Here is a 22,892-nt window from a genome sequence, read left to right on the forward strand (position 1 = left end):
GATACGCTTTCTCTTTTTGAGGGTGTTCTGCAAAACTGCAATCTGTCCTTCAGATACAGATAAGGCAATGATGCCTTAAGTCAAGGCCGACACACTATTGCTGTTTCTCAAGAACATTTAAAACTCTAAGTTTACTTTACAAGGTATTTGACAGTTTTTGGAAATGTGCACAACAGCCATATTTCAAATCTAATTATGTCATGTTATATATAATTAAAAGCCAGTAAACAGTGAGCTCTTTCAGATGATAAATTGATTCCTAAATCATTGAAGCTCTGTAGTAGGAGACTCCTGTGTTGCTGCACAATATTTACCTTGAGGATAAAATTAATTCAATTACAAAAGAGTATCTGTTCTAAGTGCCCCAGTAAGCCATTAGAGTGAGCCAGCAAGACCCTGACAATGACGCAGCTAAATGGAATTCAGCCATCATTCATTGTATTATTTATCCCTGTGCTTTTCTTACCGTGACACATAAGCCCAGATTTAAATAAAAACATTGATAGACACACACAGACAAACTTTTGACAGGTTGTTTGCAGTTTTTTTATTTCATTTCCCAGAGCAAGGGTAAAAAAAGGTTTGCTGGTAGAGTTATGGCTGAAAACAATTTGGCCATGAGTAGGATAAGATGTAGGCTATATGATACAAAGTGCCCTTATTTGGCCTTTTTCTGTTGTGGTCAAAGAAACCAAACATTTTCCCATTTGAGAGAAAAGGATAAACGCAGCCTGACTCTTCAACGTGGTGTCACACACGTTTTGTCCCTGCTATGACTTGTTTGTCTGTGGCGCTCTCTAGCGGACAAACTGAGCAGCACACCCTTCTCCTTCCCCTTCTATCCCTCCCCCTGCTGCTCAGGTGAGCTGGTAAATGTTTTACCTGCAAGTGATGACGTCACCTTAAAGAAAAAGAAACGGTGGCGCTCAAGATCGATCACCTCAGGCTGATGAAAGCCTCTCACCTTAGTTTGGATGGAGAAAGCAAATTCAAACCAGTGAAGACTCGAGTTGGACTTTAAACTTGACTTTGTGGATTCGTGGACTCGCATGTTGAGCTGCTGTGGGTACAAACACGATGTCTGCCTCAGCTATATTTGTGTTGGACCTGAAGGGGAAGGTATGACAATGCTAGAGTATAGATAGCCCACTCACAATTGCTTCCATGACTTTTTCAGCTACACAAGCTATAAAATCCTACTCTTATTCCGTATTTTGGCTGTTTATGTTACCTTTTAAACTGTTGAATGTTAACAATTGGCAGCTTTTGCGTCGTTAATAATTAATTAGAGCTTGCGACACAGTCATTCATTGGCCTTCTCTACTTTACTTCCGGGATACGGCTGTCAGTGGAAATACGGCCTTAAATAACTTGACTGAAAGTGACCAGTTGTGCTGCAACACACACCTGCAGCTTCCAGTTGTGACGTATGTATCACCATCTTTTTGTTGTCACGGCGCATGACACAAACATCCTTTTCTCTCCAGACAGATAAATGTAACTTGACACACACGTTAGTGTTACCGAGAAACGGGAACTACACACATGGTTTCAGGTGTTCACATTAAAAGGCGGTGTAACTTGTGTACAGCAAAACGTAACGTGATATTTAATTTGATCTGATCTGCAGCAAGCTATAATCTTAAGGTTTCTTTCCAGACCTACAGTAGGTCATTGTTCTTAAATTATGAAGGTTACAGGGTTTAAGTGACAGAATTTGTAAGCCCCTACCCGTTCTACTTAATTATGTAACAGTGTAATGGCGCTGCCCTAAATCACGAATTTCTATTGAACGTGCAATCAGTGGTGGAGAAAGTATTCAGATCCTTTACCTAAATAAAAGTAGGCTACTAATAATACACTGTTAAAATACTCTGTTACAAGTAAAAATCCTGCATTCTGCAGAACAATGGTAGATTATTATGATTATTACTCATGTATTATGGATTAACCTTCTGATAATTTTCTCACTTAATCGTCTGCTCTAGTTAAGCTAATATCTTTAGATTGCTTGTTTTCTCCCAATAACAGACAAAAAACTAAAGAGATTTCATTTAAAATAATAGAAAAGCAGCAAATCCTTACAACTGAGAGGCTAGAACTAGAAACTGTCACTGATATTAAGGACAGTTCAGGAATCAAAATTAAAGTGCACTGACTAATCAATTAATCAACTACTGTGATTCACAATTGGGTAACAAAGAAGTCACCAAATTAAGTTGCCAAATTTTTTTCTGAAACATACAGTTATTTGAATATTACCTAATATATCATTGTTGGTATCTGTGTTCCTTTCTAGGCCAACAGCAGGTGCAAAATATTACTTCTATACTACTTCAATTGCAGATTTAGTTTAACACACAGCTGTCTGATAACCTTGTGGTGTTATCCTCCGTTCTCAGGTGCTGATTTGTCGGAACTACAAAGGTGATGTGGACATGGCAGAGATCGACCACTTCATGCCTTTACTCATGCAACATGACGAGGAAGGGCTTCTCTGCCCCGTGCTGTCACGTGGCAATGTTCACTTCATGTGGATCAAACACAGCAACCTGTACCGTATCCTTGTCCTACATGTGGCATGAGCCTCACAAGTAAAACACATTCAAGAGAATATCATTTGTTACATCCTTTGACTCTAACAAAACATGAATGTGTAAAATACTCCTTGACCTGATCTCGGCACAGTGGTGGCCACTACGAACAAGAACTCTAACGCCTCCCTTGTGTACTCATTTTTATACAAACTAGTTGAGGTGAGTCACACATACAGTACTGACTTATAATGTTTCTTGTAAATATTTATAATGTGTATTTATATGAAGAGCCAGTGGAAGATGGCAAACAAAGATAGTGATAATCCAAAGTAAAAACATTCTGTAACTCAGACCCACAACAGGTAAGGCTGATGTCTTCTGTGCGTATCCTGCAGGTGTTCACGGAGTACTTCAAAGAGCTGGAGGAGGAGAGCATTCAGGACAATTTTGTGGTTGTCTATGAGCTGCTAGATGAGCTGATGGACTTTGGCTTCCCTCAGACTACCGACAGCAAGATCCTACAGGAGTGAGACGCCGCAAGACGCACATGCAGACATATAAATATTAAGTATTTGTACATATCACAGCAGGTCATCTCTTCTCACCTCACCTCTTTCAGATACATCACTCAGGAAGGTGCCAAGCTTGAGGTGGCAAAGTCCAAGGTGCCGACCACAGTCACCAACGCTGTCTCCTGGAGGTCAGAGGGGATCAAATACAAGAAGAATGAGGTCTTTATTGATGTCATCGAGTCCATCAACGTACTGGTAAGATGGGATATAGGGCATATTCATTATTTAAGTCACTCAGAGCTGTCTTAAAAAATCTGCTTGGCTTGTAAAAACTGGATATCACCTGTTTTGTTTACCACAGGATCCTGGGTTCATTTATAATTCATAAAAGTTAGAGTAAATGGATCAGTTGGGCAGTCACTGTATTGCTAAATGTATTCTAAAGTATTATTATATCTTTGCACATTTGTATTATTAATTTTTTTTTTTACATTGTTAAAGGTAAATTTGTTGTGCTGAATAGGCCATAATAGAGCAAGAACTGCATACATTTTCTGTATAGTAATTACTAAGTATATTTTAAGTGAAGTTTGCTTTTACACTCAGCCATTCATATTAGTAGCTTAAGTACTGTAGTAGTGTCATAAGTCGTAGTATAAGAAAACATACACAGTAGAAATTCACACTATATCTTGGGATGTTTTTTTACTTCTGTGTTTACTGTTTAATGTAATTAACTGAATCAGATTAGTATGATTTATTCAGTTAAACAGTTTCCTCCTAGGGGAGTGGTTTAGCTCACCTGGTAGAGCACGTGCCTCGTGTACAAGGCTGAGTCCTTACTGCTTTGGCCAAGGTTCGAAACTGATGTGTGGACCTTTCCTATGTGTCGCACTCCCCATCTCTTTCTCCCTCATTTCCTACCGATATCCACTGTCCTGTCGATTAAAGTCGAAAAGCGCTCCCAAATATATCTTAAAGTTTCTTCTGATTGATTCATCACTGCTTATTGTTTCGGTCAGGTGAATGCCAATGGCAGTGTGATGAGCAGTGACATTGTGGGCAGCATCAAGCTCAAAACCATGCTCTCTGGGATGCCTGAACTGCGGCTGGGCCTTAATGATCGAGTGCTTTTTGCTCTCACCGGACGTACGTACTCAGCCTGTCTAACCATGTCCATCTACTACTCCACTTATCCAGCTGGATGTGTAGCTAATCCATCTTCTTTGGTTGTGTTTAAGTTAATAGCACTGATTTATGTCGTGTTTGTGTTCAGGTGACAAGGGAAAGACAGTGGTGATGGAGGACGTGAAGTTCCACCAGTGTGTCCGTCTCTCTCGCTTCGACAGTGACCGAACAATCTCCTTCATTCCTCCAGATGGGGAGTCTGAACTCATGTCCTACCGCATCAACACCCATGTTAGTCCAATTCACACTAAATCGTTTACTTTCGTAACTTACACCATGTGATATGTTTATGCCTCACACATTGCATTAGTGACATGCTTTAAACCAAAGTCATGTAAATACATGTATGTTTAGAAGGTCAGAGTACCAAAATTGCTGATGTTGCTCGTGGCATATTCTACCTGTCAGAAATGACAGAGAGAGAGATAGATATATAGATAGATACATTAATAAGGCTTGATTTATTTAGGTGTAATAAATAAAACAAGAACTTTCATTGTGCAGAAATTATGAGTCTAGTAGTGCAGCTCCACAATCCAAATTGCACCTTATAGGACTATCTATGTAAACACACACAACTTAAATGAATATGTATACTGAATAATATGCATATGTATCTCCAGAAAGCATGTATATGTAGTTTTAATTTTGCTCAAACCCCATCCTTCATCTCTTACAGGTGAAGCCTCTGATATGGATTGAATCGATCATAGAGAAATTCTCTCACAGTAGAGTGGAAATCATGGTTAAGGTACTGACCAACTGTATTTTCAAATACACTGGCAACAAAATCTTATTTTAAATATTTCATGTCACTGGAGATGTATACTTTGGGAATGGTGAAACAAACAGTTAAAGCTTGAAAAGCACAAGAATTAAAGCAAATGTTATTCGGTTGTGGTTAGTGTTACTGGTCGTCTCAAACTTGTGTCTCCTGTTGTTGCTCCCTGTTATATTGTGTTGTGTTTCTAGGCAAAGGGACAATTTAAAAAACAGTCTGTGGCAAATAATGTGGAGGTGAGGGTCCCCGTCCCCAGTGATGCCGACTCACCCAAGTTCAAAACCAGCACAGGCCATGCCAAATATGTGCCTGAGAAGAACCTGGTGGTGTGGACCATCAAGTCTTTCCCTGTGAGAAATCACAACTCAGTTTGTTATATGCAAAGCACATTGGCTTCAAATTCTGTTACTTTCTTAATGTATATTGCATTGTAGTTTACCTCTTCGTCTCTCTGTCTAATCCATTTGTCTATGTGTGCGTCCATCCATCCGTCCAGGGAGGAAAAGAGTTTCTAATGAGAGCTCATTTTGGTCTGCCCAGTGTGGAGAAAGATGAGCTTGAGGGCAAACCTCCCATTACCGTCAAATTTGAAATCCCATACTTCACAGTGTCAGGAATACAGGTGTGTGTGTGTGTGTGTTTATGCTGATGCTCTTCTTTTAGTGTCAAACAACCACAGAATAATGCCTGTGGCAGCATGAGTCATGTGGTCCATCTGAGAGCAAAACCCATTTATTGTGGATTTGAGGCCTGTCAGAACGTGTTACACCTTGTTTATATCAATTGGACAATTATAAAGCTCTTACCGATCTCACCTGATAAGGCCTGCTTTGCATGGGTCGTGTACAGTTTATAGCCTGTGGATAGTCAAGTCAGGTCCTGTAAGAGATTATATTATGTGCTCAGACTGGCAAACTAGATTTCATTTTATTGCCGATGGTCTTTCTTGCCTGAACGCGTTGTGTCTCTCTGTCTCACTCACTCTTTTTTAACAGGTGCGATATATGAAGATCATTGAGAAAAGTGGTTACCAGGCTTTACCGTGGGTCCGGTACATTACACAGAGTGGAGGTACATTCATATTTTCTATTAAACGTCAGTTTAATGTGACATTCTGTTTTCTAGACATATTGTACTATATAAGCAAATGGTCAGTCAGATACACATGGATGAATCAGAATCAGAAGGAACTTTATTGCCAAGTAGTGTTTTACACATAGGAGGAATTTGCTGTGGTGATAAGTTGCTACATGTAGACAAACATACAGTCAACATAAATAAATGTAGAAATATATAAATAATATAGAATAGAAGCATTTGAATCACATTTTGCTTCATCATTTTCCCTTACATTTGTTTTTTTTTTTTTTGTTTAGACTACCAGCTGAGGACCAATGTATAAAGCCTGAGGAATCACTGGATATTTATCACTTCCAGCACCTGGAGTCAAGCATCATTGATCACTTGATTGAAAGGAAGTCTTGACATTTCACCTGTCAGTGATCTTATTTTATCTGTGAAATCTATGTGCAACTTGATTTTAATGTTACTATTGCGGGACCACTGCAAATTATGTAAATGCAATGAAATTATTCCCTTAATTTGTACAAAGTTCTGTATGTTTGTTGTGTCTGTGTTTTTCTTGTTTGCAACACCATATGGCAGATTTTGTCCTCATGTTGTAGTAACGCATTGTGCAATTACAGTCACCAAATTCCGCGTAAAATTAAAAACTTACACCCGCCTTTTTTGCACACTTGCTTCTGTAGAAATACAACCAAAGGTCAGAAATGTGAATGAACTGCTTTTGAAGATATCAACGTATACGAATCGCCCGCTTTCTTCGGTACGGGCTCTGATTGGTCGACCGTGGCTGTTACCACAGTGATGGTGTAGTAACAGAGTTGTAACGCCGCCCCTTTAACCATATATGGAAGAGCAACGCCCTCTGGACGAGCTGTGATTGGTCAGCGTGTGTTCTCTCCAATGTTTGTAAATTGTAGTACGGAGACACGGCTGTGTAGATCTCAGCGCGCAAATGTATTTTCTAATGTTGATAAACCTTCCTTGTTTGGATTGTATTTAAAAAATACTGGTCTTTAGAAATAGCGGGATCGAAAATCTTGCGACGTTGTGGATCTTAAGGAACCGAACAAGGTAACGTTATGCTTAAAGGCTCTGTCCCTTTTTCTAGTTTTAATGTTAGCGGTTAGCCTGGATGCTAATTGTTTTTCTAATTCAGTTGAGGCGAACCGTCTCTAGGTAGAACAAATGTTTTAACACCGCTTTGTTGTTTAAACGCACGATGTGTTACCAAGACCTGATGTAACATTACGCTAGCACATTCAAATAATATGGCGTCAACGGGGAACTGAAGCTTACGTTAGCCCGGATGCTTTAAGTTAGTAGCTAGCTCTAGTAGCCGAAGTTAATCTTCCTGAATCCTGGCGTCCGTCTTTAGTGTTCATTACACTGTTATTGCCATCACGAGGAGCCCGTGGTTGAATGTCTGTGTAAGTGTTTTTGTACATCTCCCACTGAACAGGCAGAAAGAGAGACTATAATGGTCCTTAGTCAGATGGATGCCGGTAAAGCTTTGACGGCGGCAGCAGCCAAAGGAAATACAAGCGAGGTGCTGAGGATCCTGGAGGAATGCAGAGTGCATCCTGATACTCTCAATGAATTTGGCAGGACTGCGCTACAGGTGAGGACCAAGTCGAAGAAATGCTGATATATTTAAGTATATATCAACTGCATACAAACATATAACGTTACTGTTAGTCCAGGTGGTTCTTCGGTTACAGACTCTTCCTTTGCTCTTGACATAAAAAGGACACAAGGCTTTTCTTAACTTTTTCTCTCCAGAAGAAATGTTCTGGATGTTTTATGTCAGAATCAAGTAAGTTAGTACCTGGAAACCTGCAAAATGTTGAATATGTGATGATAGAAATTAATAAAAAAAGAGGTTATACACTCATTTGGCAATATACAAGGTAAACTTCAAACAAATGGCAGTCAAATGCATTTTATTCTTTAAAAGTCAGAAGCTGGATAAAATCGACGTCTTCAAATTGCCTGTTTTGTCCAACCAGCAGTCCAAAACCCCCAAAATATTTAATTGACTTTAAAATAAAGAGAAAATCAGCTAGTCCTCACATTTGAGAAGACACATCCAGATAATGTTTGGAAGTTTTGCCTGATAATTTACTTTTAAACCAATTAATTTTTTCAGCTCTGCTAAATAGAAACACCCCTTAGTATGATTTTAAAAAAGAATAATCAACATGTCTCTAAAACACTTTAAAAAAAAAAAACCTGAACATTATAACCTTTGTGAAGATACTGTTGTATTAGACTGCAATTGTTTCACTTAGGTGTACCTGATAGACTGACAACTGATTGTATAAAGATGACTCAATACAGATTTTTATATTCTCATTAACACTATAGACAGCTACTGTATTTAATTCTTCACCAGGTCCCACTTTACAGATTTAGACTAAAAGAAACATTAATAAGGATTAGATCTCCTAGGAGATCCTTGACATGAAACTTTTAGAGAATTTATGGTCACAGCATGCCATCTACACACAGGTGCTGAATTGCTCTCTTCACCACTCCTCTGATATCTCCTACAGGTGATGATGATGGGGAACTCCAAGATCGCCAGTTTGCTGTTGGAAAAAGGAGCAGATCCCAACGTGCAGGACAAACACGGGATAGCGCCCATCCATGATGCAGCCCGGACAGGATTCCTGGACACTGTGCAGGTTCTGGTGGAGTACGGCGCTTTGGTAAACATCCCGGACCAGAGTGGTGCCCTGCCTATCCACATCGCCATCCGAGAAGGCCACCGTGATGTCGTGGAGTTCTTGGCGCCACGGTCTGACCTGAAGCATGCCAACGTCAGCGGTCAGACAGCGATAGACGTGGCCCGAGCTTCACGTTTGCCCGATATGATTGACTTGCTTTTTGCTCACATTCATAGTTAGTCAGAAGTCTGTGTGCGGGGTGCTTTCTGGGTGACCCTAACCTAACTTTTTTTGCTTCAAACCTGGTGACTTGAATTCATTGCTGTGTAAAGGATACTTTTTTTTATTTTATTTTTTTTGTTAATAGTGGCTCAGCATTAATATGTGACACAGGACATATTGTCTTGGCAGCTTATTTTCATTGGATAGGTGGCTATATACAGTAGACACCTCTTTTGCACAGTGCAATTTAGGCACCTATATGTTTTCCCTATTAATTGGGAGTGCACATTTGTAGATAGTTCCCCCAGTGTTTTGTAATCATTGCCTTATTTCCATTGTGTATGAATTGTAACAGTTGATACATTGTATGTGTTTTTAACCATTTCTACAAAACTTGACATGGTGCACCCTGATTGCTTTTCATAGTTTTGTTTCTCTTGTAACTTCTCTCTATTAAATGTACTTAGACTTTGAATTTACTCTTATTTATTGTTGGAATAAGACTGAATATTCCTGTGACTTTGTAAATAGCAACATTTATTGTGATTTGTTGAAATGTTATTTATATAAATACTTATACAAAAGTGAGATTATTCACTTTGCTATTTGAAGAAGAAAACACAAAATAAAAGTGTTGAACTTGAGGTCATAGTTTTCATTTTAAACAGTATACTGGTTTAGCTACGCAGAAGTTGGCAAGACACTGACTGTAGCTACCACTGAGTATTGTTCTGGGATTTTGGATCTTTAAAGACCTGACTTTACATATGATCACTAGTGGTCGCCTGATAGGGGTTTCTCAATGGCCGATTCTAATATTTGGAAAGCAGGGCAGCTGATTGCAGATATAAAATGCAGATATCAAAAGAAAAGTCACATGTAATTCCATTGCATGTAGAGAACAATCTAATATAACATGGTTCTCTCAGCCAGTAACTTGGTTTAGATGGAGTTATCAATTAATGAAATAGAAAAATACATTGGGTTATGCTGTAGATTTCAGAACATGACTGGTGTTTAAGGGTGCGGGTATCGACTGATGCAGATTATCTCAAAATGACTGATTAATTGGTCAACTGACTTATATTGGAAATAAGACAAGATAATTAACAAGATAAAAAAGGTGACAGAACAAATTTATGCTACATAAACACTTCTCTTTAATTAGTGCTTTCCTTGTGAAATACTTTACCTCCTCTGGCCTGTAAGAATGATCTAAATGTAAAAAATCTGAAACTGCTCACAACTCAATGGCAAATGCAACGAGGGGTTCTGAGTAGACATCAGTGGTCATAAAGCAAAAATTTTAGGAACAACTGACTGACATATTTATTAATTTTTTATTCAGTCTTTACAGTTCTATTAATAGTAGTCTTTTATCAATAAAAAACATACAAACAAGAAAACAACACAATTAAATGATGATCATTTTGGAGGACTTTGTTAAACCACATTAATAACATTTTCCTTTACATTCATAGCAATCTGACATATTCTGCCTTAAGAGACAAATCAGTGTGCTTTCTGTACTTTGTTCCCCGTGTTATATTCATCCTCAAGTGTTCGGCACTTCCCCAAGGTTGAATTATCAAGGGCATTTATAATAACTCCACACTGGAATGCACTGCGCAGTGAAAGCCCTCTCAAAGGTCATACAGATAACTGTACTGAAACTCAAAATGAATGGAGGGCCCTGTTTTGTTGAAGCCTGTAGGTAACGGTGGCAGAGTTTGCTGATGTTTGTACTCAGGGCTCTTATAGTACAATGGGTATTTTGTTTGCTTGTGTGCCACGGGCCAACTTTGGCAGCCCACAGAGGAGATATAGTTCTGTGCTGCCGGACCGCTTTATAGAGATGTCACAGAAAGGCTGTGTATGTTATTTACATGTGCTTCATGTGCATTTGTCACAGTGTCAGCACATCTTGTCTGAAACACATTTAAATGTAATTTAAACTTTGACCAATTATCTGAATTGATTTTACAGAGAAAGCTTGCACTGAGCCTTTGCTATTAATTAAAGTAACTTTCTCAAGTACTTTACTGATAAAGATGTATAAATAGCTCATAAAAATATGATTAAAGTACTCTGTAAATATAGATTAGCTACTAATAGTAATATTAAACACTCACATGACATGACTCACTTTTTCTGCGTTATGAGTATTTTGTTTGATACTTTATGTACATTTGATAATACTTGCATATGCTGATAATACTTCTGTACTTTTACTCAAGTAAAATTTGAAGGCTAACTGTGGCGTTGCTACTTTTACTTAAGTAAAAGCTTCAAATAAGTCTTCCACCACTGGATTTAATAGCCTGCAGTCTGCAGTTGCATGTTGTTGTCACCTTCCTGTTTCAGATTTACATAGTCCCACACATGCACACCTGCTGGGAGATGCACAGTCCAACCACAGTATTTGACATTTAGGTAATGAACAACTCTACTCTAGCAGCTTGAGTTTAAATGCAGCCCTCAAGGGTAGTTCATCATTGTTGAGGAAAGAAAACAAAAAATAAGTGATTCACCTTCCCCGCCCATATTTTCAGCAAACAGCAAACGTCCGGGTCAGAAGTCTGCTTCTCCATCTCTTGTGCGACCCCTCCCTCATCTTGTGTAACAGCCACAAATAATATTTCAGTATGTGTCCACACCCTCACAAAAGAGTTGCAAACATGTTAGTGAAACATGCCGCCTTAGACAGACCTGCCTCCAGCCACCAGGTAGAGCTCCATGACTTCACTGAGCAAGTGTGGGTGTCTTGCTAGATGAGCAAATACTCCCTTTACAGTATCAACACTGTTGTGGTTTGTTTATTCTGCAGCGAGGGAGAGATACAGTAACAGTGAGGTAACCTCAAGAGGTAGTAGGAGTAGACTTAAAAAATCACTATCAGCCTACTCCCTCACTAATGTGGAAAAGACACGCAAAGCAGTGAGGGAACAAATGATGACAACACTGAGGGAAAATAAGTTATGATGACAATACGAATATTATAACTCTGACTGAATACATCTAAGTGGTCACAGTGTACACCTTTTTAAAGTATTTTTGGGTAGCGTTTTCCTTTATAAGGTAACAGATTGAGGAGAACAGACAGGAATTGAAGAGAGAAATTGGGGATGACATGCAACAAAGGCCTCCAACCGACTCTAACTTGGGGATGTTGCAATTACATGGTCAACAGCATAAGGATGCCCCTTACCGCTGTTTTAGAGCTGCATCAGTAGGTCGATTTACAGAAAATTAACTGGCAACTAAATTTTTATTCATTGTTGGAAAATATGCCAAATGTTTTATGGTTCCAAGTAATGAAATGTGAGAATGTGCAGCTTTTCCGTGTCTTTTCCTTACATTTTAGTAAAATGACTCTCTTTGGATATTGGGCAGTGAGTCAAACAAAACAAGATATTGAAGACATCGCCTTGGGCTCCAGGAAAAGGAGTTAAAGGATAGGTTTGCATCTTTTCTTAATATAATTCCTCCTGTCCATACAGGACACCCTCCTAAAACAACTACATTATAAGAAATGGTGGACAAACTCCACATCCCTTGTATGTTTAAAATTTCAGCTGATGCTAAATTAACCCTTGAACAGATTCGGTGGTGGTTGATGGTACATTTAAAGTACTGAATATTCTTACTGTTACATAAAACACTGCCTGAATTAGCCAAAATATGTTATTTTAGTCTGTTATTTTAGAAATTCCCTCTTTTTGGACAGTTGTTCCTTGCTGTAGTCTCACTTCATGGTCCATATGGACCAGAGAAATAATTACAGTGACCAATAACACTTTCAATGTATCCATGGGCATGTGAGCGTTGTATTAAGATAGACTTCAGAATTGATTGTGTTTGAGTGTTTGAAATCAACCAAGGTAGTCAGTCAGTGGAAAAACAATTAAACATTTGATGAACAATGAACTGAACCACTTTACCGTAAGTCCTACTGACAACGTGATGGTGAAATTACAGATGGTGAGTCACTGTAAACTGTCTACACTTCACTTCACACTTTCAGATGCTTTCAGTTCATCAAGCTGCAGGGAATCATAGCCTGCAGGAAGTGCATCCTGCCATTTCAGACTTTGGAACAACAGAAACTCCCATGGGAGGAGCAAGCTTCCCAATCTGATTTTTCTAGGTAAATAAAAGGCAAATACTGCATTAGTAGAACAGGCCTGAAGGCACACTGTGGCAATGTAAAATGAAAAATATGACTGTGGCAGCACTTGCAGCATTTCAGACTCAACTAGAACACCACCTCTGAATTGAAGATATCACCCATAACAACTTAAAACAAGCCCCTTGGAGACATGCATTGTTAATTATTTCCAGCCAAGCCTTAAAATGATGTGATAACATCTGTTTTGGTTAATGCTGGTGACGTATATGACTGCCACCTTCAAAGAGGAAAAGAAATAGGTAAATCATTGACAAAGCATTATGACATAAGGCATCCCATTTTCACTGTGCAGTTTCTCCCTTTTTTCTATCCATTTTTGTTTAGCCATGGAAGCTGCTGAACGGTGGAAGCCCTGGCTGAGGCATAAAACTGTGTTACGTATGTGTCTGAGTTTCAGACTGACACGCTGCTACACATAGGGAACATTGGGGGTAGAGCAAGAAAGAATGCAGAAAGAAACGAAGAAACAAGGAAATTCCAAGTATTTTATTTCCTTGTTTCAATGTGTTCAAAAGGCACTCTAAATGAATGTGCACCAGAATATGTATGCAAAATGGGCGATCAAATAAACACAATATTTTTAGGTAATTTCAAAATCTTACTACTTAACAGTGTTGAGGAAATCACATCCTTTCCCCCCATATTTTACTGTAAAAGTTAAATTGTGCTAAAGAGAAAGAAAAAATCTAGGGAAGCACTTTTTAAAGAATGTTTATATGTATAACCACAGTACTCTACACAATACTTCTCTCTGTAAATTATTAATTGTATCCTGTTATACACTGAATATCTCACTGACTTGACTTGCATCTGATTCGTAATCCCATGTAGAATTTCAGTCTTTTCTCCATTCAACTGAATATGTAAACGGAGAGATGAATACCTTTTATTCGGCTAGTGAAAGGCTTTTTCTTCCTCCACTTGTTTAGTGTCTGAAAGGGAGCAACATGAGCCACCGCACTGTGGGAAATACTTCTTCACGCTGTAAAAACCTGTCCAACATGATTCAGTGCAGTTAGAAAACCCTTGACTTGTGCTCTGAAGAATCCACAAAAGATTAAGTAAACAAAACACGGGTCTGAGTGAAAAGGCTGGTCCAGAACAATTTGAAGGTCAAACCTTGACTCATACACACAGCACTAATCTGACTTTGAATCTATAATATTTCTTGTTAAATTTTACGTTACTGTGTGATCTACACCAGTAAAACCAGCTACATAAAAATTAATGCAGTCAGGTATTTATAGGACACTTATACACTTAAAATATTTATTTAAAAGCAGTATTTAAGAAAATGCATAAAATACATTTTCAAAAACGTGCAAGTTGATTTTTTATTCATTGACAGATTTGAAGTGACTGATTTTATAAATACATTTTTGTATGTTTGGTTATCTGTTTGTGGTCCCTGGTTTTGTTATGGTTTCCCTTTTTGTCCTTTTTTATATGATATGGATTAAATTTCAGTTAATACTTTTCTCCAAACTAATCAGCCACCATGCTACACTGAGAAAAGATGAGTCAATGAGGGCCCTTAGCTCCTCAAACTTAGGCAGTAGTCAACCTCCTTTGTACATCTGAAGGCAGCAGGTCCAGCAGGTTGTCCTCTACTATCAGTCCGCTGAGAGACAGCAGGGGACAATCCCCTATCTGCAGAGGTAGAGACTCCAGACGGTTCCCTTTAATCTCCAGACGGACAAGTTGTGCCAGGTTGGCCACTCTGGAGCTAAGACACGACAGGCAGTTGTTTCCAAGAGCCAACGACTTCAGCCTTTTACAGGAGAAGAGCTCCTCTGGCAGCGTCTCTAAAGAGTTGAAAGCAGCGGAGAAGACCTGAAGGCTTTGCAGGATGCCCACCTCTGGAGGAAGAGAGGTGAGCTGGTTATGGGAGACATCCAAGTGCCTGAGTTTGGTGCAATAAAACAGCCGAGAGGGAAGCTTTCGTAGCTTGTTCCAGCTAATGTCCAGTGTCTCCAGGGTGCGCAGCTTACTGATATGATCGGGGATGTAAGTGATATTGTTGTGCCACAGTCGGAGTGTCACTAAACGTTGGCAGTGCTGTAAACTCAGAATCTCCTCCACAGTTGAAAGTTTGTTGTCTTTCAGGTCCAACTCCTGCAGATTGTTAAGGCTGAAGACAGCACTTGGGATGCGCTCCAACTGGCAGCCCACTAACTCCAATGAGACTATGTTGGTTAATTTTTTCAGGCTGCTGAAAGCTTGGAGCTTGACTCCTTCATTATGGATGCACAACCGCTGCAGCTGCAATGCAACATCCACTACTCCGGGTGGGATTTTAGTAAGGCTGGAGCGGAGAGACAGGATTCGCAGAGCTCTAAGCTCTCGAAGGGAGTCCAGAGAGGCACTTCTGGAGACGTCATTGGTTAAAGGTCCATTGAGATGTAACTCCTCCAGGCCATGCAGGGTGTACATCCACACAGGCACCTCTTCTAAACTTTCAAAAGCTAGATGTAGAACCTTTAAATGTTCCTTGAGGTGGTTCAGGGCAGGCAGGTGGATCTTTGCAGGGCAGAAGATCAGTGATAACTCCCGAAGAAAGTCTAGCTTTGCCACACTAGCTGGGATGGTGACATTTTTAACTTGCTCTAGTTTGAGGGATTCCACTTCAGTAATCTCAAAGACTGTGTCGGGGAGCCCCGGCAACATTATCAGGTGGAGCTCCAACTGGTTACTGGTGTTCCTGGTGAGACGGGTACGCAGCTTGTTGGTGGTCCACTCATAATTGAGATTGAGCTGATGGAGGTGGCTCTCACTGACCTCAGAGAGAAAGACAGCAAATCTTTTGGAATAAAGAGCATCATATTGATCCACAAGGTGCAGGAGGAAGGCAAAGTCATTCTTCACGTCCGGTATGTCATTAATACCCGTCTCTAGCCGGACCTGCTCAAAGTAGTACTCCTTCAGAGGTCTATGTAACAGCCAGTAGAGGGTGTAGATGCACAGAAGTCCATACACTCCCACAAAGAAAATATATAAGTAAGCAAGCTTGGAGAAAAGATGGGCTTTGTTGTGGTTACAGCAATAGATATCAAAACCTGTCAGATCAGGAGGAACAGAACAGCGCACTACTATCTCAATGTTTGGCACCAGCACAGCAGTGTAGATAATGATTAAAAGGAACTTGAAGACTTTCACTAATGTCTGTAGCACATACATGAGATACAAGATGTCTGCTTCCTCTACATGAGTTCTGAACTTCTTCACTTTTTCAAACAGAGCTTTGGCCTGCTCTCCTTCCTTCTTATCCAAGACAGAGGGGGCAGACTGAGGCTCTGGACTTTTCTTCTCTGGATTAGACTTGACAGACGAGGAGCGAAGAAGCCCTACAATCTCCTCATCGTCTGCTTGTCGATCTGTGGGATCTTTTGACATGGTGTTCCTCCTCCAACTAACCAGCTTTTCCTCTCCTCTTTCCTCAGAAACCTCACTAAGGGCCCTTGTGGTCCAGGGCGAATCAAAGCACTTCCCGAGGATGGTAACAAAGAGGTCAATTTTAGAAGACGTCCCAGGGAACTTGAACCAGAAGCTGCTTGCTACCATGAAGATCATAGTGTGGATCACAACGAGGTACGGGAAGAACTTTGCAAACCAGTGGACAAACCTCTCGTAGCAATAGTGGTTGACAAACTCGTATTGGTGGATGTCTAGGTTGTTCTTGCGACCAACCACCTCCTGGATAATGGGGTTGACAGGTCTCTCCACAGTGTGCTGCGACGTCTCATTCTCCCTGTAAGTCCGGATGTGGCTGCAGTCAATAGCTTCAGGTGTCGGGCTGGTGAAGTGGCTGGGCAGGCAAGCAATCTTGTCTTGGGTGAGCTGTGGAAAACAGATGAATAAAAGAATAACTGACGGGGGAAAGGAAACTAATAGGAATATGTTTTAATGTATTTTCCTACATACACAAATGGTCCCTTACATATTTATTTATTTTTATTTATTGTTTATTTGAATAGGGACTAGGGATACAAAAACATAGATTATTACATAAAAAACAATCCGATGCCTGTATCACAGTGTTTATAGCCGTGGCTAATTCGCAACACCTGTCCCTAGAAGTGCTTTTAACAGTAAAAAATTTACAGTGAATACAATAAAATGTCCAGTAACCAGTTAGCACTAATAAAAGTTAGTGTAGTAAATAAACGCATTCACTCAGGCTCACACAGATGCACACCTCACATACGCACAGATATACATTTCATATGGAATGATCACACTGCTGCTGCTGTATGAGCCAGGCTTTTGTTTGTTTTTTGAAGGTGGACAGTTTAGTTAAAGTCTTTATATTTGTAGGAAGTTCCACAGATTGGCTCCTTTCACAGAAAAAACATTTTGGGCAAAAGATGTTTTACGAAATGGAACTTTACAGTCTCTGCGGCAGCTCTTGATCTGGAGGGTGTTGGAGGGTGCCTGTTCACAAATTTACAAAGTGGCTCAGGTGCAAGTCCAGTCAAACGTTTAAAAAACATCTTTATATGTCTAAGATTAACAAAATTAACAAAGTTTAAGATTTTATGTTTACTTAAAATGTAACAGTGATGGAATCGAATGGGCTTTTTTATCTAAAATTTTTAGGGCACGGTTATAAAGCCTCTCTATAGGCTTTAGGGTAGTTTGGCTGGTTTGGGACCAAACAGTGGTGCAGTACGACAGGTGGGACAGGATCATAGTGTTCAGAAAGACATGAGCACATTCAAATGTCGGACAGCTCCTGATCATTCTGAAACAATTCATACTGGCCTTCATTTTTCTTGAGTCTTTTTAATATGACTTTTAAAGTTTAGCTGAGAATCTAAAATCACTCCTAAGTATTTTTCTTGTTCTACCTGATCGATGAGTTCGCCATTCAATTTGATATTAAGGTCATTTGTTGCCCGAGTTCTTTGGTCAGTGTACTGCCAATAACAGCAGGGCCTTTGCCGGACACATAAACCACAGTGTCATTGGCATACATCTGAAGGGCAACTTCAGGACACACTTCAGGCAAGTCGTTCACATACAGGCTGAAGAGAATAGGCCCCAGTATGGTTCCCTGAGGGATTCCGGTCTTAATTTTACATGGGGCAGAATTTACATGATCAATAACTACACATTGTTCTCGGCCCTGTAAGTATGACTCGAACCATGATAATGCCTGGTGTGACATGTTAAAGGATGACAGTTTTGAGATAAGACGGCTGTGGTTTACTGTATCGAATGCCCTCTTTAAGTCCAGGAATACTGCACCCACGATGTTTCCTTTATCAAGCGGCTGCACAATATTTTCCAATAATGCGCAGATAGCTGATTCAGTGGAATGGTTCTGTCTGAAACCATACTGTTGAGGGTGTATATGCTGATGTGTTTCTAAATATTGAGTTTCTAGTATTTTTGACATTACCGGAACTAGACTTATTGGTCGATAGTTACTGACGTCTGTAGTATTCCCGGACTTAAAGATGGGTTAACCAGTGCCTTTTTCCAAGCATCTGGAAATATTCCAGTTTTAATAGAGATATTTATAATATGGGTCAAAGGTTGAATGATAAAAAAAGCTGCGTCTATGTTGTAGTTGTCTTTGCATAAAGTGGTATTCAGGTCTGAAATAGCTTTCAATACCACTGCCTGATCCACTGCTCTAATTTTAAAGGAATTCTCATTTGCTGTTGACAATATGTTTAAGTTGCTACTATTGGGCTCGCTATCTGAAAATTGAGAAGCAAGATCTTGTACGGATTTAATGAAAAATTTATTAAAAGCATTAGCAACTTGGACAGGGTCTGATATGTTTTTTCCTTCACATTTTAGTTCATATGAATTATTTGTATTTGCATTAGGTTTAGTTAAACTATTTATTTGTTTCCACATTGCTTTACAATTTCATTTAGCTTCAGTTCGAATTTTCATATAATAGTTTGCTTTTAAGTTGCGCAATTCTTTTACTACTTGATTTCGTAAACCTTTAAAAAACATCAGGTCTGTGTCATATCTAGTTTTGAAAGCAAAATCTCTTTTTTTAATTAGCTGTCGCACTGCATCACTTACCCATGGAAGCTGTACTTTTCTTTGTGGCCTTTTGCATTGTTTTAAGAACTTATTTAAAATGTTACTCATTGTAGAAGTAAATATATCGCAACACTCGTTCACTTGACTATGTTGTGAGACTTCATCCCAATTAGTGTTTGTTAACTCATTCTCAAATTTATTAAGATCCTTGCGGTGAATTATTAACTTCGTTGCCTTTTGGTCATTTTTAAATTCAGTTAGACGCTTTTTTGAGAGTTTTCTGGAAATTAATATCATGTTATGATCTGATAAGCCACACACCAGATTGTAAAACTCTTTCAGGCTTATCAGTCAGCCAATGCAATCTTTCTGGGGTCTGTTAGTGAAAAAGTCCAATATCCAGTTGTAGATTGTGTTATTTTTAAGATTTGTGAAGGGCTGTGAAGACAGCACCATGAAGAGTCCACCTCCCCCCTTTTACATTTACATTTAGGGCATTTAGCAGGGGATTTTGTTCAAAACGACAATTAGTACATTTATGAGAAGAAAGTGAAAAAGCAATAGATCGATGTCTGTAGAATAAGGATATCAATAGAACAAGTTTCAAATACTCATAATTGCTAGGTTAGCCATTGCGGGTAGACACAAAGATAGCTAGGCTAAGATAAGGAGGGAGGCCATGCAGAGTCCAGGTGAACTCTAAACAAGTACCAGCGGCCAGCAGAGGTAGTTGAGCGAGGATCTGGGGCATAAGGTCTGATTAACGCCTGGAGGTAGGTGGGTGCAGTTCCATTGACAGCCTTGTAGGCCAGGACCTTGTTAGATTGAACTTGAGGCGTGCTGTGGCATCTTGTATATGTTGCAAAGGTTTGATAGCAGAGGCAGGGAGTCCAGCCAGAAGCAAATTGCAGTAGTCAATGCATGAGAGAACTGCTTGGACCAAGAGCTGTGCTGATTCCCTTGTGGGGAAAGGCTGGATTCTGCAAATGTTGTAGAGAGCAATTCTGCAGGACTGGACCACTGTGGTGATATTGGCAGTGCAGCACAGTTAATTATCCAGTACTCCGCCAACGTTCCTCACATTAGTGAAGAAGAGACTGCAACAGTCCTCAACAGTGCCCAGTAAATCCATGTGAGGGCAGTCTTTCCCGGCACGGTGAGAGAAGTTCAGTCTTGCCTCTTCTTACCAGAGTCGAGTGCAAGCCAGGTCTCTGTAAAGATTAGGGAGCAACAGTCTGATTTCCTGTTGCTGAGTTAGCCTGAGTCTTATTTCATCTATTTTATTTTCCTGCGAATGGACATTAGCCAGGGGTAGTGGAATAGCATTAGGTCCAAGCTCTCTTCCCTCTCTTCCTCGTCTGGCTTGGTGGTCGGAAGATGTTGTGGGCAGGGATCATGATGAGGTCCGCTGCACTTAATCCAATTCCTGCGCTTTCTTTTCTGATGTTGAGTGTATTTTGGTCAAAGGTCATATGTCCTTCCGCAGTGATGGGCACATATACATCAGAAAGTACAAATACTTCTTAATCAAATGTATCAAAATAAAATGATTTGTAATTTGAAAATATAAAAATACATTCTATACATAATGATGTTATTACTTTTAAGGATTTTAAGGATTTAGTTGCCTCATTATTTACAATCAATGTGTAAGACATGACTAGAATTTTAGTTTAAAACACTGAAAAAATTAATAAACATTATTAACAGAATGTGAAGAAGTAACAACTCTGAAGTTATGTCAAGGATGTCTATGTATTATGTGTTGCAGAGATATCTATTGAAATTAGCATATTATCAAGCTAGCCCCAGCCCATCCTGTCTCGTAATACCATTTACAAGAGGCGATAGTCCAGTAGTATTGCTCAGGCCTCCCCCCGTCGTAGTTTCAGCTGGGAGAATGAGCAGTGATTTCACTACGTTACACAAGCTCTCAGCTTGTTTTAGTCTTAAGTTTTTAGTAGTAAGTTAGACATTTTAATCACAAATCTATTACTTGCCGTAAAATATTGCCATGTTGACAGCCCTCAAATAAATTTTTTGAGAGTGAAAGGTTGCATAATAAAGACGCAAAAGTAAGCACCAAGTTAGTGGTGTGAATCCACGGAAAGTGGGTCAGGAGAGCACAAGTGCAGTTACTCTGTCTGTTTTTGCTTGACTTGGAGGTCAGATAAAAGAAGTTGGCATAGACAGAGAGGAGGGGTGCATGGGGACAAAATATTCTCTAAATTATTCTGATATGCCACAATAGATACAAATGATGCAAATGTTATATCATCATCAGACAGGTTAGGTTATAGTAGATTAGTAATAATGATGTTTCTACATCTGTTTCCACTCATAGGCTAACATTTAAGGATTTAAGAGCTTATATCACAAAGTGGCTGGTTTTTAGGTGCCTCACCTGCAAGGTGCACCCAAAGACTCCAATCATAAGCATAGCAATGCACAGGTACTCTGAGAAAACATCCCACCACGGTTTCAGGACCCGATACTTTGCGTTCTGCTCTGCACCGAAGTTTCTGAATTCACCCACTGGGATCATCCTGGCTGCTGCTCCACACTGATGAAGGAAAAGTGTTACTGTGAACACAGAGGCTAAAATAGGCTTTCAAGACAGTGCAGTCTCTGGAGAACATCTTGACAAAGGTTTTTAAAGTTGTAGGACACAAAGAGACATTACCACAGAATATACAGTACTGTCTGGTTTCATCAAGCTTTAGGTATCTATGGCCTTGAATGAATAATGATCAGTCTGCTCCTGTACTCTATGTGGATTTAAATTGGATAAACAACAATAAAAAGTAACCCTTCTTCAGGAAAGGGTTGAGGGCATTGTTTGAGTATTTTTCTATTAAATCTATTAAATTCTCAATCTCTGTAATATCAACAGTACAACGGAACTGCTGATCAATTCGATCATTTAATTTCTTATGTGTTAAAACGTGACAATATACAAATCACTGCATCAGACCAAGCCAAACTTTTTGTAAGAATTGAATCGTCTTTTTAAACAGCGCCTTTTCTTTTGGATTAAAAGAGGAGTCTCAATATCACATCAAAGGTAACTTAACTTTACTGGACTCCGTAACTGCTAAGTCACACACACCTTTAGTGTCACATGTTCATGAACCGACGTCCACTCACTTTTATGTCTTCAAGATAGTTTCAATTCGTCCCTGAAGTATCAGCATCTGGAAGTACAGTCGAGAATATGTCGTATTCAGCATCAACCAAGTGAATTTCACTCACCTGCGTCCGAAGAGGATCCACTAGTGTCCGGTGGCACTTGGGAGTATTTTTTCATCGCTAAAGAAAACGCACCGGTGTCAATTTAGCAACAAACAACAGAAGACATCCGGATGAGATTTCCAAAATAAACCCACCCTCAACAAGCCACTTTCGAGCGCTAACTTTACAAACAATGAGGAAAGAAAGACTTGAAAGCGAACTACTGTAGACTATGAGGACCTAATTAACATATCTCTCATCCCCAAACCTCTTCTCGCAGCTAATATTATGCCTAATGTTGCCGGTAATTTATTCTGTTGTCATTCAATAGGCTTTAGTATTTTATTCCATTTCACTCCCATTTTAATGTCTTACTCTATTGTTAGTCATGTGGATGTTGCCTGCTGAATTTAGAAAAATAGGTTTCTAACGTTTATTGACTTGTGTAAAATATTTACTGTAAAGCATCCATCG

At 39.5% G+C, this 22,892-nt stretch overlaps 3 protein-coding genes across 4 annotated transcripts; 2 read left to right on the forward strand and 1 right to left on the reverse strand.

Annotated features, from left to right (window-relative positions):
- Positions 1 to 894: 894 nt before the first annotated feature.
- On the forward strand, positions 895 to 6,762 carry ap1m2 (adaptor related protein complex 1 subunit mu 2). Its single transcript, XM_038713661.1, has 12 exons — positions 895 to 1,119; positions 2,403 to 2,559; positions 2,689 to 2,756; positions 2,933 to 3,063; positions 3,157 to 3,304; positions 4,072 to 4,198; positions 4,326 to 4,468; positions 4,917 to 4,988; positions 5,210 to 5,368; positions 5,515 to 5,640; positions 6,014 to 6,089; positions 6,395 to 6,762. Exons 1-12 carry the CDS (start codon positions 1,078 to 1,080, stop codon positions 6,418 to 6,420), a joined length of 1,275 nt encoding a protein of 424 aa, XP_038569589.1. The 5' UTR covers positions 895 to 1,077; the 3' UTR covers positions 6,421 to 6,762.
- Positions 6,763 to 7,002: 240 nt separating this feature from the next.
- On the forward strand, positions 7,003 to 9,636 carry cdkn2d (cyclin-dependent kinase inhibitor 2D (p19, inhibits CDK4)). Its single transcript, XM_038713662.1, has 3 exons — positions 7,003 to 7,175; positions 7,564 to 7,722; positions 8,657 to 9,636. The coding sequence occupies exons 2-3, from the start codon at positions 7,582 to 7,584 to the stop codon at positions 9,008 to 9,010; spliced, it is 495 nt and encodes a 164-aa protein (XP_038569590.1). The 5' UTR covers positions 7,003 to 7,175; positions 7,564 to 7,581; the 3' UTR covers positions 9,011 to 9,636.
- Positions 9,637 to 13,652: 4,016 nt separating this feature from the next.
- si:zfos-323e3.4 (volume-regulated anion channel subunit LRRC8C) lies at positions 13,653 to 22,700 on the reverse strand. 2 transcript variants are annotated; one of them, XM_038713664.1, is made up of 3 exons: positions 22,335 to 22,700; positions 21,592 to 21,750; positions 13,653 to 17,018 (listed from the first exon to the last, which is right to left on the reverse strand). In XM_038713664.1, exons 2-3 carry the CDS (start codon positions 21,730 to 21,732, stop codon positions 14,730 to 14,732), a joined length of 2,430 nt encoding a protein of 809 aa, XP_038569592.1. In that variant the 5' UTR covers positions 21,733 to 21,750; positions 22,335 to 22,700; the 3' UTR covers positions 13,653 to 14,729. The 2 variants fall into 2 exon arrangements, with proteins under 2 accessions (XP_038569592.1, XP_038569591.1); XM_038713663.1 differs by having other exon boundaries at positions 22,440 to 22,699.
- Positions 22,701 to 22,892: the final 192 nt, after the last annotated feature.

The sequence above is a fragment of the Micropterus salmoides genome, unplaced genomic scaffold, assembly GCF_014851395.1.
Source record: "Micropterus salmoides isolate LMB-PRFRI ecotype aquatic unplaced genomic scaffold, ASM1485139v1 Ms_hic_scaffold_12, whole genome shotgun sequence".
Classification (NCBI taxonomy): domain Eukaryota; kingdom Metazoa; phylum Chordata; class Actinopteri; order Centrarchiformes; family Centrarchidae; genus Micropterus; species Micropterus salmoides.

What these genes read in the sequence shown, in the direction of transcription:
- ap1m2 (XM_038713661.1), top strand. Translation starts at nt 1,078, where the DNA reads ATGTCTGCCTCAGCTATATTTGTGTTGGACCTGAAGGGGAAG. An exon ending in CAAACACAGCAACCTGTACC is followed by an intron (nt 2,560 to 2,688) that starts GTATCCTTGTCC and finishes ATCTCGGCACAG; the next exon opens with TGGTGGCCACTACGAACAAG. An exon ending in CCTACCGCATCAACACCCAT is followed by an intron (nt 4,469 to 4,916) that starts GTTAGTCCAATT and finishes CATCTCTTACAG; the next exon opens with GTGAAGCCTCTGATATGGAT.
- cdkn2d (XM_038713662.1), top strand. Translation starts at nt 7,582, where the DNA reads ATGGTCCTTAGTCAGATGGATGCCGGTAAAGCTTTGACGGCGGCAGCA. An exon ending in TTGGCAGGACTGCGCTACAG is followed by an intron (nt 7,723 to 8,656) that starts GTGAGGACCAAG and finishes TATCTCCTACAG; the next exon opens with GTGATGATGATGGGGAACTC.
- si:zfos-323e3.4 (XM_038713664.1), bottom strand. Translation starts at nt 21,732, where the DNA reads ATGATCCCAGTGGGTGAATTCAGAAACTTCGGTGCAGAGCAGAACGCA. An exon ending in TCTTTGGGTGCACCTTGCAG is followed by an intron (nt 17,019 to 21,591) that starts GTGAGGCACCTA and finishes TGTTTTCCACAG; the next exon opens with CTCACCCAAGACAAGATTGC.